The sequence below is a fragment of the Rhamphochromis sp. 'chilingali' genome (genome assembly GCF_963969265.1).
Source record: "Rhamphochromis sp. 'chilingali' genome assembly, chromosome: 2".
NCBI classification, from domain to species: domain Eukaryota; kingdom Metazoa; phylum Chordata; class Actinopteri; order Cichliformes; family Cichlidae; genus Rhamphochromis; species Rhamphochromis sp. 'chilingali'.
Window position 1 is genome coordinate 48,230,593 of NC_137930.1, and position 12,769 is coordinate 48,243,361.

Below are 12,769 nucleotides of genomic sequence, written 5' to 3' on the forward strand. Positions count from 1 at the left end.
GCTTGACTTCTGCCTGGCGTGAACTAATGTTATTCTTGAGTCTATTTTTAGTCTGAGTTTTACTGCAACAGTCTACAATATAATTGCTGAAATCAAAGGCTGGATGAACTCTACTTGAACTTCATCTTCAGAGACAATGTGCTCCCAGTATGAAAACAAATGGCCCGAGTGTAATGCTGAAGAAATGACAAAACAAGCCAAAAACAACCGTTTTTTGGTTTTTAAAAGGGAGCGGAATTAAAGAACAACAGTTGTTAACAAACAAATGAATCACAATGACCCTTAACAAAGCTTTTATCTGTATTTAAAATGCTCCTACAATAACTTAAATATGATTAAACTTTGCAGTTAAAATTGGGACAGTAACAGGGACTCATTGTTCCTGGTGGGAGAGCAACAACAGACCAGGATAAGAGCTCTGAAAATAACCTCTACACAAACAGTACTTTGTGAAAGTACTGGATGGGTGGACGGCTCTTTGGGACCTGAAGCACCTCTTAACTTCCGCTGTCACCACAAGCTGTGCTTGTATACCTATATCCTCAGCTCTCTAAAAGGCTTTTTGTAAAACCCACATTGTGGGAGGAATCACATTTTTCTCACAGCTTTCAACAAAAACAGAGCATAGAAAAACGCCTATTTGCTCGAGCGGATGTTACTTATTTTTAAAGTTCATGAAGTCTGTGAGAATAAAAAAACGGCAAAGAAGGAATTTTGGGAGAACAAACAAGTCCTGTGGTAAAGTTCTGCTCCAATTCTTCATTTTTTTATTACTCTTCAAAGTATCAAGAGTTTTGCATTTCAGCCTAAAGTCAGCACCATAAATTCCTCAGATATCTTAATGTGCAATTTTTCCATTTGATTTTCACAGAGCAATGTTGGATATACACAGCTCTGTGACATTTATTGATTCAAAGCATAAACTCATGTCTGCCAAATCAACTTTAATGCTGCTGATTCAGTGTTGGCGGACAGATGTCACGATCTGCACCATGCCGCTCACCTCTAGCAGCTCTGAGACGATGGGCAGGACCTCTGGGTTGCAGATATCGATGGAATCATCCCTGTAGGTCTTCTTCTTGTAGCGGATGTTTCCCAGGTGGAGGATGGCTGACAGCAGGGAGAAAATCCTGAAAAGGAACAAAGGTACTTTTCTTTATCACATCAACAAACTCCACCTTCTTACTGAGCAGGCTTTACAGTGGATATTAGGGCATCATGAAAACGTATTTATACTTAAATACAAATTGTAGGGACTGAAAAACTGAAGTAATTAATCCTATCGATTAATTTCCAAGAACTGTGGTTTACAAAACATAGGTATTAATATGAAGCCCTATAGAAATAGTTTTGGGAAATTTGGGAAAATGTATTTATTTTTTATATATTTTATTATATAATTCATATGCTTTCTTTTCAAGAGTAAGATAAGAATACACGCTTCTTTTTTTAGCTAAAGCTAAAAAATTACACTTTGCAATAATTTTTTTTAGCTAACAGTTAGTTCAGTTAGTGATTTAAATCTTAGAAAGACTGTAAAAAAGTAAACAAGAAAGCACAACATGCTCTGAGCTGCTGAGACAAGCTGAAGCACCTTGTGAGAGACTAAAAATGCTTTGTGGTGAAAACATCAAGAGGAGCAGGGGTACTGAGGGAGCGCTAGTCTGCTTTAGTGTGGTAACATTATCATAGCTAGACAATTCCCTGTTTTTTGTCCCAGTGCATAGGTTTCTTCAAAAAAATAAAATAAAATAAAAAAGTACTGAGATAAGTTTCTAAAAGCGTTCAGACTCTGACTGTTGGCTTGTAGTTCTTTAATCTTACTCAGTTTTACACAAGAACAGGTTACAAGCTAATGGTTGTAGCCATGCAGCTAATCTTACTGTTTGCGTGTTGTGGGCAGGAAGCCAACCATCTCCATAGCCAGCTGCAGCCGCTCAAAGTCGTGTTTTAGATCTTCTCCTTCCACTGTGAAGCAGTCCTGCTGGTGTCAGGTGGAAACACACAAAAACAGACGAACACATAATCACTACAAAGCACATAAATTCAACAAAAACAAGATTCTTTATATTGTATCTGTTATTAAAGTGTGTACCAGAAGCTAAAAGACAGCATTGCTGTCTTTTTGTGACACTAAGCAGGGTTTCCCCACAGAACTTCTAATATAAAATGTGCCCGATTTCCTCAAATTATCAAAGAAAGTTGCAAAATAACACTGAACCCCAATAACAAGACCTCAGCTCTCCTGATGAGATTTATTTTAAGTGCTTTTTCTAAAAATGCAATTAAAATAATTGTGAATTATTGCAATTTTCTAACGTATGTGCAAAAAGTCAAAGATTAAAATATTAGATATTTGTGTCTTACTAATGTGCTCTATTTATAAACTTATTGGACACTTCATTAGGTACACCAGTTCAACTACTTGTAAAAACAGACAATAACAAAGAAGCAATTCAATAAATCAAAATGCGACAGAGACTTAATTTTTATGCAAGTGCCTTTGAACGCAGCATGACTGTTGCTGCAAAATTAAAAAAAAAAACTGCTGCTCTATTGGGATTTTAGCACAGAATCATCTCTAGGGTTACAGAGAATGGTCAGAAAAGAAAATATCCACTGAGCAGCATTTTTTTGTGCCAAAATGTTGATGCTAGCCATAAGAGAAAAAAGGCCAGACAGAGCATCACGTCAAGCATTGAAGCAGATGAGGTTTAGCAGCAAAAGACCACCCCTAGGAAATAGAAAATAATGGCAGCAGCCAGTTTAACCCTCAGCCTCCTAGTAAATGCACCTATGGTATAAATTTGAAACTCCTGCGTCACTTCATTCTCAAGTTATCAGATTCATACGATTTTCAGAAAACGTAACCTCTGACCCCTGAACTTGAGGCCGAGGTTACTCAGATTTGAACTCGTCCGAGATTTTCAGTAGTAGTCCTATGTCTCTTCATTCTGGAGTTCTCACATTCGCAAACTTGGGTGTCTATCTCGCCCGGCCTCCTGCCTGCCCGCCCAGCAGGGTGACGACAATATCCCATCAGCCTTTTATAGCCTCCCTCAAGTTGAATCTTGCGTCTTTAGATTCATAAGTCAAGTCTAACATGAGTTTATGTGACACATGGCAGTTAATTATGAGAAAAGCACATTCACTGGGTTGGACCACAATGTAGAAACTGAACTTTAAACTGTTTTATAATCATGGTCATCAGACTCAGCTAAGCAACTAACAGCAATTATTTATAGAAACTGCACATTCCTTTGTGTAATGAATGTAAAAGAAAATACAGTTTACAGGGTTTATTTCAGCTGTTGAAGGGGGAAACCCTGCGAAGTGAACACAAGTACATTCCTGTGTAATCATGAGCCATCGCACAGTGTTTGAAAGTGTTTTAACAATTAATGAGTAAAGCAAAGGAATGAGCAGCGCGAGGATGTGTACGCATACAATCATAGCGTGTGTGTTTGTCTCTTCGAGCCCTCCAGTTAGTCGGCGTGTCTCTGCTCCAGCAGCGAGCCTCTGTCAGGCACATAATTAGCACATACCACAGCCGGCGAGAGAAGACACAGGAACCCATAATCCACACTCTGGATCTGCCTCTTGTACCCTTTACCATTCAACGCTCATCTGCTTCTCCATTGTTTTCCTTTGGCTTCGAACTTGTCAGGAACTGCAGAGCCAACAATCAGCGCATTTCTACAGTGAGCTTCTCCAATTGCAACAAAGGGGTTTTGAGGCTTCTCGAGCTACATCGAGACTCAGGAAAAGCCAGTTTTCAAATTGCCGGGTATGTTTTAAATCGGCGCCAAACAGCACAATGTGATACGTTGAAGGAAGTTGAGAAAATAAAGAGATCAATTTTGGCAATTGCAATGGAATACTTGGGTTGAAAACCAAAACCTTAGCTCGTGGTGCTCAGACAAAAGTCGAGAAAAGAACAAGGGATTGTTGAGTGCAGTAAAGTGATGATTAAGAAACAATCTGTTCTTACTTATTTTAAACAAAGAGTCTATTTTCACTTCAGAGCTTGAAATTGTAATTTCAGGCCAGTTGCAACAGTTCTGGTGCATTAAATCAAGCCGGGAACCCTGCTGACTGTGCACATGAAGCTTTTTAACAGATCGCTCGAGGATTCTGTTAAAACTGAACGTGCGTCCAGTCAAGGCTTTCCTGTTATTTACCATGACTTTAGTCAAGATTTATTCCATGGACCAGCCGTGCAAAAAACATCAGCATGCCAACCCATCTCTAGACATTCCACACAGCCAAAAACCAGAGATACCCAAACAAGCGCAAAATGCAAACCAGCAGCCACCGAGACCCAGAACCAAACACCAGACTGCACACATCAAATGCAAACATCCAGAAAATGTTTGGTCTTTAGGATCTTTAGTTAAATACTCAGATTTTTCATTCACATTCATTGTTTAAGTGGTATTTTAAGCCCCAGACGCTGCATCTGGAATCTGTACACACTTGTCACTGCTCAAAGTGCGTCTCTATTTACTGCAGCACACATTGACCAGTGGTAGAGGTCAGAGGCCAAACAGGCCCAGAGGGTTGGTCAGGTCATCAGGCAGCTGTCAAAAGCTGCCACTCTTTCTGTGTGTGTGTGTGTGTGTGTGTGTGTGTGTGTGTGTGTGTGTGTGTGTGTGTGTGTGTGTGTGTAGACACTGACATCATCTCCTTGGGTGGTGGGGTCTCTCATGAGGTCATTCAATGACCTCTGGGAGAGACAGTGTGTCAGCAAACAGTGAGATGGGAGGATTGTACGAGAAAGTAATAACAGAAAGGAGCCATTTACTAAAGCAAAGCTTCCAAGTAATGGATCATAATGAAAAAGACAGTCAGCTTCTCTAAGTATTTGGACTTTGGCACATTTGTGTAACATTACCTCTGTATACCACCACATTCTTTTCTTGGTTTCATTACCATGCAAAGAATTCTGCGATCATGCACTTTAGTCCTTTGTGGGCTTTCAGCACTTTTGGTACTGCTGAGCTGGCCGGTGCAGTCACTCTTCGTAAAGTTTGTTATGTTTTTCTGGGGGGGGTTTCTGTTTTTTTCCTGGCTAATGACGGCCTTCCTCATGCCATCACTGGCATTTAAAGGTCCAATGAACAGCTACCTAACGCTAGATTAACACTTGGAATTAACTACAGATCGTTTATCTGCTTCATGAAATAAAGAGGGAACAGGCCATGAAACCGCTTTTCAGTCAATTTTCCCTTTGCAATTTCTGCCTCTGAAAATGGGGGACTATGAATGAAAATGGCTGTAATTCCTAAACAGTTACTACAAACCTTTGGTTAAACCCTTGAGTTAAGTCCAAACTTCAATCACATGTTGATGGTTTGATCTAAAATTGGTGATGGTGTACAGAGGTTAGGGCCTAACAGTATGCCTTTTTGCTTCCCTTGCAAAAAATATAATAAAAGAAAGAAATCTAATTAAAAACAGTCTATTAAATCTAAGATTAAAAAAGCTACACTTAAGTGAAACCAATTTCATGGAAGATTGCTAACTGGTCCGGTTCAGCAACAACGTCATAGTTTCACGCCTGGCTTCTTGGATCCTTGTAGGATCTCGTGTTTGCACCAATTTCTTGAAAATCCAATGGCCTCAGAAGCGTAGCACAGTAATTAACGTGGCTTCATAACATTTACTGTAAATGGTGCAAATGATGCAGAGATACAGCATGAATCAAATGAAGAGAGGAACACAAATCGTATCTTAAAAACCTCAACAGAAATTTCTCAAACCACTCCTGCAGCAAAAGCCACATGTTCAGCATGACTTAAATGATTCTTCTTATAAGCAGTTGTTAAGTATGCTACCTCAGCCAAGGAGCTTATGTTTCTGGTGTTTGAGCTCATGGTTGACAAAAAAGCCTAAAAACTAAAGTACGATTCGTAGTGTGGTGTGTATTGCCAACATGCACAAAGTACAGTAAGACTTAAAATATGTCACGTTTTACCTCTGAACTAACCTTCAAGGTCAACAGTTTGATCTGAAGTTCAAAGTAATAATAATATTACCTAGAGCTATATTTACAACAATGTTTCTTACTGCCATTGTTTGTACTGACAACATACAGGCATGCAGGTAATAATATATGGGGATTGTAAATATCACGTTATTTTATCATGACTTTGTTATGGGCGTGCAGTAACAGATTATAGCCGTTTAAAGACAAAAACAAGTTGAGTATAAATGTGTGCTATCGCTGTACTTTATGTTGTTAAATGCCTCCAAGCAAGATATGATGTAAAGGATATTCTGCAGGTGTGGTATGAGAAAAGTCCATTAGCTTGTAAAATTAATAGGGATTCACAACGCCAATGAGAGCTTTTTAGAGAATACTCAAAATATTTGTTTTCATTCATAACAAAAAGAAATGTTTCAGAGCTAAGAAACAAAGAGTTGAAAAAGCCAAAGTCAAGAGTGAAATACAGTAAGTCCACAGGTCGTATTTATACTGACCAACTCTCATGTCAAGTGTTTGCTCGCCAGCAAAGTCTAAGTAACATAATCTCCCATTAGCAGATACAGGGGCCTTCAAACAAACACAACAAATCCCACTGACCAAACATTACTCACTTCAGGTGGAGGCTGGCAAGACAGCGGGCAGGCTCAGAGACCAATGAAACGGCAAAAACACACACAAACACACATAAAACGGACCACACAGCTAGAGGGAAGTTTCAGGATGTGAAGCTAATTGACTACTGCTCAAGCTGACTAATAGACTTAGGAGTATTTTACCAATTGTTCAGGTTAGCGCTTGCCCTATCTTTAATGTTACCGCGAAGCATGAAATTATGTTAAATTTACATCCTAGTCAACATACTTGAAGGCCCTCACCACAAATGCTTGTTTAACATTGATGGAAAGTGTCGCTGCTGCAAGTCTGCTTCTCGTTTTGAACATGGTTACTAGTATCATTTGGATCAGCGACACTTTTGAGTGCTTGAAGGTTCTTCTTACTCCTTTCCCTCCTTACTGTGGTAAGCAATCGATGCTATCAATATCAGCAGTTTTTGTGGCTCTGTGATAACAAACCAAAACTGCAAAACTTCTGTCATACTCACATTAAGATCCTGAACCTTCCCTTTAAAGATGGTAGTGTTGAATTTGTCACCTATTCCCCAAAAGCAAAGCACGCAAAAGCCAAAGGACAAGTTTAAAGGGATGCCTTATTGTCCGAATACTGTTAATAAGCATGTCGTCACCCGTCATTTTATTTTTTTTTTTAAACGAGAGAAAGAGATTCATTTACTTTGAAAAACAGGCAAAAACCTTGAGTTACTGGACAAAGTACAAAGAGCAAACGTCTTGAGACGGAACAGCCAAATACAGTCAAAAGATTACACTAAGGAATCCCTTTAAACATTTTAGAGCACAACCGGCGGAGGTCAGCCCAGGTCGCCTCCATCTTTTTCACTGAAAGCGGGCGGGTGTGGAAAGCCAAGAAAGAACAAGACTAAGACTGGCACCAAAAACCCAGTGTACCACGACACACCCATGGACACAGACGTACACAAACAGCTTGTCATCCACACGATACTGACCAGCTCACTCTCATAGTAATTGTCCCAGTAGAGTTTGTGCGATTTCTTTGTCATCTGGAAGTAAGGCAGAGCGGGTTAAGAAGGCTTGAGTTACACATACGTACAGTATGAAAATGCAATCTTTAAAAAGACTGAGGAAGCAATGACGCATACTGTTAAGACGTGAGGGGAGAAAAAGAATCTCACGAAAACAGACACACATCCACAGAGTCACGAAAATGAAACCCCGATGACCTCATCAGGGTTTGGCATTGGAAAAAAAACACACCATCTGTGGTGCAAAAAGTAGTTAGATATTTTATGTAAGTAAAAGTAGTGGCAAATATTAATTAATTACAATTTTGAAAGCGTTTCCTATCTAAATTAAAACTACTACAATACTATCATAGCACAACTGGATAAATGCTGTTGATTCCTTAATGTTATAGTTGTGTTTTTAATCATTTTGCTTTTTTTAAAATTCAGACTGGTTAAGTTAGTGATTTATTTATCCTAAGTTATCCTAAACATTAACTTTAAGCTTAAATCTGTATCACACTGCAACACCTTCTAATGTGTAAATCACAATCAGTAAAGGAATTAGTAACTAAAGCTATAAGCAGAAATTAATCCAGTGTGCAAGTGTCAAAAACACCCTTCCTAACATTGGGACAGTGTATCCGTTATGATGTTATGATGGTATCCCATACCATCATAACATTGTCATTTGCAGTGATCATCGTGGATGGACAAACTACGCTGTGATGTCTTAGCCTTGACATCACAACATGGCAGAAAAAGGGGAAAAATGCCTGTTTATATAAAACTCTCTTCTAAAACAAAAAGTAAACAAGTGTTTTCTTTAATAATTAGCAGTGTAGCAAATATATTACTGAGTAAGGTTTGCTATAAGCTAAATTTACTCGTGCTAGCATCAGCTAACTTCTTGGCTAATGCCAACTAATTGTTCAGATAAAGTGATTGGTCAGTTGCAATGCTGATCCTGGACCAGCATTGTTATGATGATATAGGAACAATACCAACACAGGGATATCGGATAGACCACTGGAACTCAATAGTTTCGATTTTGTGAAGTCTTAAAGTTATGAAATGTTGCTGCTTTGACTGACACGTGCTAAGACATACAGAACAGACGTAGCCACCACGATGTAACTCAGTGGTAAATGAAGTCTAGTTAGGAAGCCTTGAGCTGAGGAACAAGACTCACCAAAAAAGACTGGCTAGCAGCAGATTGTTAGCTGATGACAATATCCTGGATCGCTTTCCGTTCTGATTCAATGACCATAAAATTTACCAGTTAAATCCACAAAATTAACTTTGTGTTCTGCTCAATACGACCTGGAAGTAGCAATTCTGCACACTAAAGGTTTCCTCGTAGGCGTCTTATAAGGAAACCAGTGGTGTTGTTGCAAGCAGAGGAGACATCCCTTTCTGGCCACTGAAAGAACTGATGTTTAAGGCACTTTCACACTGGCTTCAGTCAGCAGATCTACACTCTCAAAATCACAGTAAGTTAAGTGCACTGCACAGTAAAGAGGGGGCACAGCTTTGAAGTATTTGAGCAAATGTACTTCAGTCAAATCCACCGAGAAACACAGTAACACAAAGAGCTAAGTACGCACAATCGCTCTGCTCTTCTGTGACATCGGCGTGTGCGTAAGTGCGCACCACTACACGACTGCCGGCAGCCTCTGCGTGAGTCCTCGTCAGCGCCAGACTGAGTCGTGAGTTTTGCAGTTGCCATGGAAACAGAGCTGCAAAGTAAGCTGGCAGCTAACAAGAGGGGGTTGTTGTTGCTGTTGTTGTTGGGGAGATTAAAGAGAACGGGGGAGAAAAATTTTATTTTTTGGGCAGATGAGGAGAGAGAATCTTTTTTTCATCTTTCCAGTGTGCTACCTTCATGGCATGAGGGAATATGAATCCTCACACATCAGCTGCCAAAACACACAGATGTACTGCAAAAGATACACACGGGGGGGGGGGGGGGGGGGGGGCTTTTGGCATGTGACCAGGCATGTATGCACACTCGGCCGCACATACATGTGAGAAAAAGAGTTGAATTTCTGGCAGTCAAAGATATGTATGTGTCCCAGTTGAGTTAAGTGAGTAAATAAGATCCAGCAGAGATTTTTCAGCTTTACTAATCAATAATAACTTAACCCGGTTTTCATTTGGGATGAATATTTGCTTTTTTTTATGAATCATTTACATAAAATTAGCATTTTTTTGCCCTACATCTTTTAAAAAAAGGCTTTGATGTGCATCGGTTAACATGCTATCAGTTTAAAATCTTTGTAGACTCAAGCTTTCCATCCCTGCTATAATGATTGTGTCTTCATTTGTAACTCATTATCTCATCTGGAAATTGTTTATATCTGAATTTTTGTTGTTTTAAATTAGAGGTCCGGATATATCTGATTATATCTGATAATAAATACATCCTGACAAAGTCTACAGACATATTTCTGTCTATAGTGCTATAGTACTGCATTAGGCTACGGTAAATTAGGATTTGTGGATAATCCTGCCTTAAGTGAGGAAGGTTACTTGATGTTCATGTTAGATATTTATATTTCATAGTTGTATCATTTTGATGGGCTGTTTATGTGTAATTTAAAAAAAAAAGTCTTTTAATTTTTTCCCAAAATGCCATCAGTTATATTATTATTTTAATATAAGATCACACATTTTACTGATCACACTACATACTATTTACTACATGTAAACTGAATATAGCAGGCAATGAGATATTCTAAAACCAGTGTTGGTTTCCATTGGCAATGATGTGCATTAAACCACAAGCACGTGCTCACTCCATCCTTATTCGTGCCTCACTGATGACTGTCTAAGTTGGACATATATGATTGGTTGTTTTACGTAAGCTGTTTAAAATGTTCACTGTAACCTGTTTGGTGATGAACCAAATTGAGGCCTTTATCCAAAGCTTATCAGTCAAATTAATAAAGCTGTTTCTTCACATTTCAAGTGCTGCTGGAGCTTTAATCGATTCATATTTTAACAGACAGAAACTGGATTTGAATGACTTGCCAGATAATAAAATATAATAGAATAACGTGAAGCTTTTCTAGAAAGCAGCACCCACTTTGCTATTTGTATCTATGTTTGGGCGTGTGTGTTTTTGTGTGCGGACCTGGTTGAGGTAGTGATATTCCTCAGGTTTGAGCAGGTGGAAGGCCTTCCTCTCCTCTTCACTGGCTCCAGCCAACAGGTAGTAAAACACATGGTAGTTCCTACAGAAACACACAGAAACACATTAGAGCACTGATGTCAAACTTCTTTATATTTTTCGTAGGTCACATCCAACTCACTTTGATCTTAAGTGGGCCAGACTGGAGAAAATCCCATTTCTGTCAGTGTAAAGAAGTTTAACTGTACGTTTAATCCCTTGGATACCTCAGTATGAGAAAAAGAAGTGATTTTTCAACTGTATATGTCAGTTTTTGTACATGATAAAGAATTGCTGCTGATATAAATGTGCTTAAACTGTAAGAAATATATGTGTAAAATTACAGAAAAAGCCTGACTGTCCTGTAGTTTTAAAACAGCACGATTTTGTTAATTATTATTTAACTGTGGACACGTTGTACAAAAATAGAAATGTCTGTAGTAAATACTGAAAAGAAGCAAGAATTTTTCTTTGTTTTAAGTGTTTATCTATTACTTGATTACAGTCTAAAATTTATGCCCCCCTTTATATTTTCCAAACGCATCCAGTGGGCCGGATTGGAGTTCTTGCCAGGCCGATTCCGAGCCCTGGGCCTTATGTTTGATACTCCTGAGTTAGACGGTGAAGAAGGAAAAAAAAGAAAAAGATTTATTTTTCTTGTATTAATTTCTTTTAAATTTCCTCAGATGTGAACTAAGGACAGCAGCTTTCATATCTCCCCGCTGTGCCGAAACGGCCCCTGAGGAGGAGACTCCTTTCGCGTTATCTGCGGAACATTTCTTAAAACAAACCTGCAACATGTAACAGATAAGTCACCCCTCTGACCCGGCGGTCTCACATTTCAAGACAAACAAAGCGGCAGTGTGGTGTGTGGGCTCAAGGTAACGAGTTGTGATTAACCGTGACAAAGGCTGGAGCTTTGGCCAGTGCGCTGAGAGGTAATTCTATTACAGCTGGAAACGAGTTTCCCTTCTCTGCAGAGGGACACTTACTGTTTGATGGAGTGGTGGAAACTTATAAAACCCACGGAGGATATTAAAGACTCCCAACCTGTAAGCTCACGTTTTCTATCATCGCACCTCTCAAATAAAAGATGCTATTACATAATCTCTACATCCGATTCCAAAGTATTGCGATATTTTACTCTGAGCTTCATGAACTGCATATATACAGGTTTGGTAAATAATACATGGACTTGGCAGTAATGAGTTATCCAGATGAATCCAGATAAAGTTGCTTAATGAATCCAGCTGTTACAGGGCAAAGGTTACTCGTCATTTGCCCTGAACGCAACCGTAAACACAAAAGAAACAAATGCACTCAACCCCAAATTATTCTTTCTGACCTTCCACAAAGAACTGTTTTACAACCTTTTTTTTGCCACAGAGTTTTTCTTCACACTAACCGCTGACCAGAATACAGTATCAAGTAGCAAACCTCGTGATCGACTGCTTTCAGTCTTTTTTGGGCTTTTATTTTTGTAAGACCAGAAAAGCAGAGTTCATGTAGGTAAGGTACCATGGCTTTGCCCAGAAAACTTATGTAATCCATCAGGCTCTCATTCAAATACACCAATCAATGACTTGAATGCCTGAATGAAGCAGTGAAACATAAATGGGAGGCTATCAGCTGAACACTGTATTAAGTATTAAATCTTCAGTTTAAGTTCATTTGTGATTCCACACGAAAGATTCCAGGGTGCATGTCTCCAAAATCATCTTCTGGTTCCACAGAAGAAAGGCCTGATTATTCAAGATTGTGTATGAGAGGAGAAGAATTTTAAATTCAGTTCTGCATTTAACCGGCAGGAAGAAGAAAATAATGTGGGAAAAATGGGGTCTCTCATTCAATGCGTTAGACAACATAAAACAGGGGCAACTTATAAGATAACAACAATAACAAAAAATACCAACAAGCAAAAACAGTATCCACACTTGGGATTTGCGTGACGGCTCTTGAATACAGTAAAGCCCCCTCCCTTGTAGTTTCTGCAGAGTCATTAAGCCCCAAC

General features: G+C 39.1%; 1 protein-coding gene across 19 annotated transcripts in view; it reads right to left on the bottom strand.

The window, feature by feature from the left end:
* The window catches only part of LOC308392882 (unconventional myosin-IXAa-like), a 166,286-nt gene that overhangs the window by 62,726 nt on the left and 90,791 nt on the right, over positions 1-12,769 (bottom strand). For 16 of the 19 annotated variants that reach the window (XM_080876179.1, XM_080876192.1, XM_080876191.1 and 13 more), the window contains 4 exons: positions 10,723-10,822; positions 7,572-7,625; positions 1,884-1,984; positions 1,004-1,130 (listed from right to left, as the gene is read on the bottom strand). In XM_080876179.1, the coding sequence (XP_080732305.1) occupies positions 1,004-1,130; positions 1,884-1,984; positions 7,572-7,625; positions 10,723-10,822 (382 nt within the window). The remainder of the gene's footprint in view (positions 1-1,003; positions 1,131-1,883; positions 1,985-7,571; positions 7,626-10,722; positions 10,823-12,769) is intronic. The other 3 variants (XM_080876188.1, XM_080876194.1, XM_080876193.1) reach the window with 3 other exon arrangements.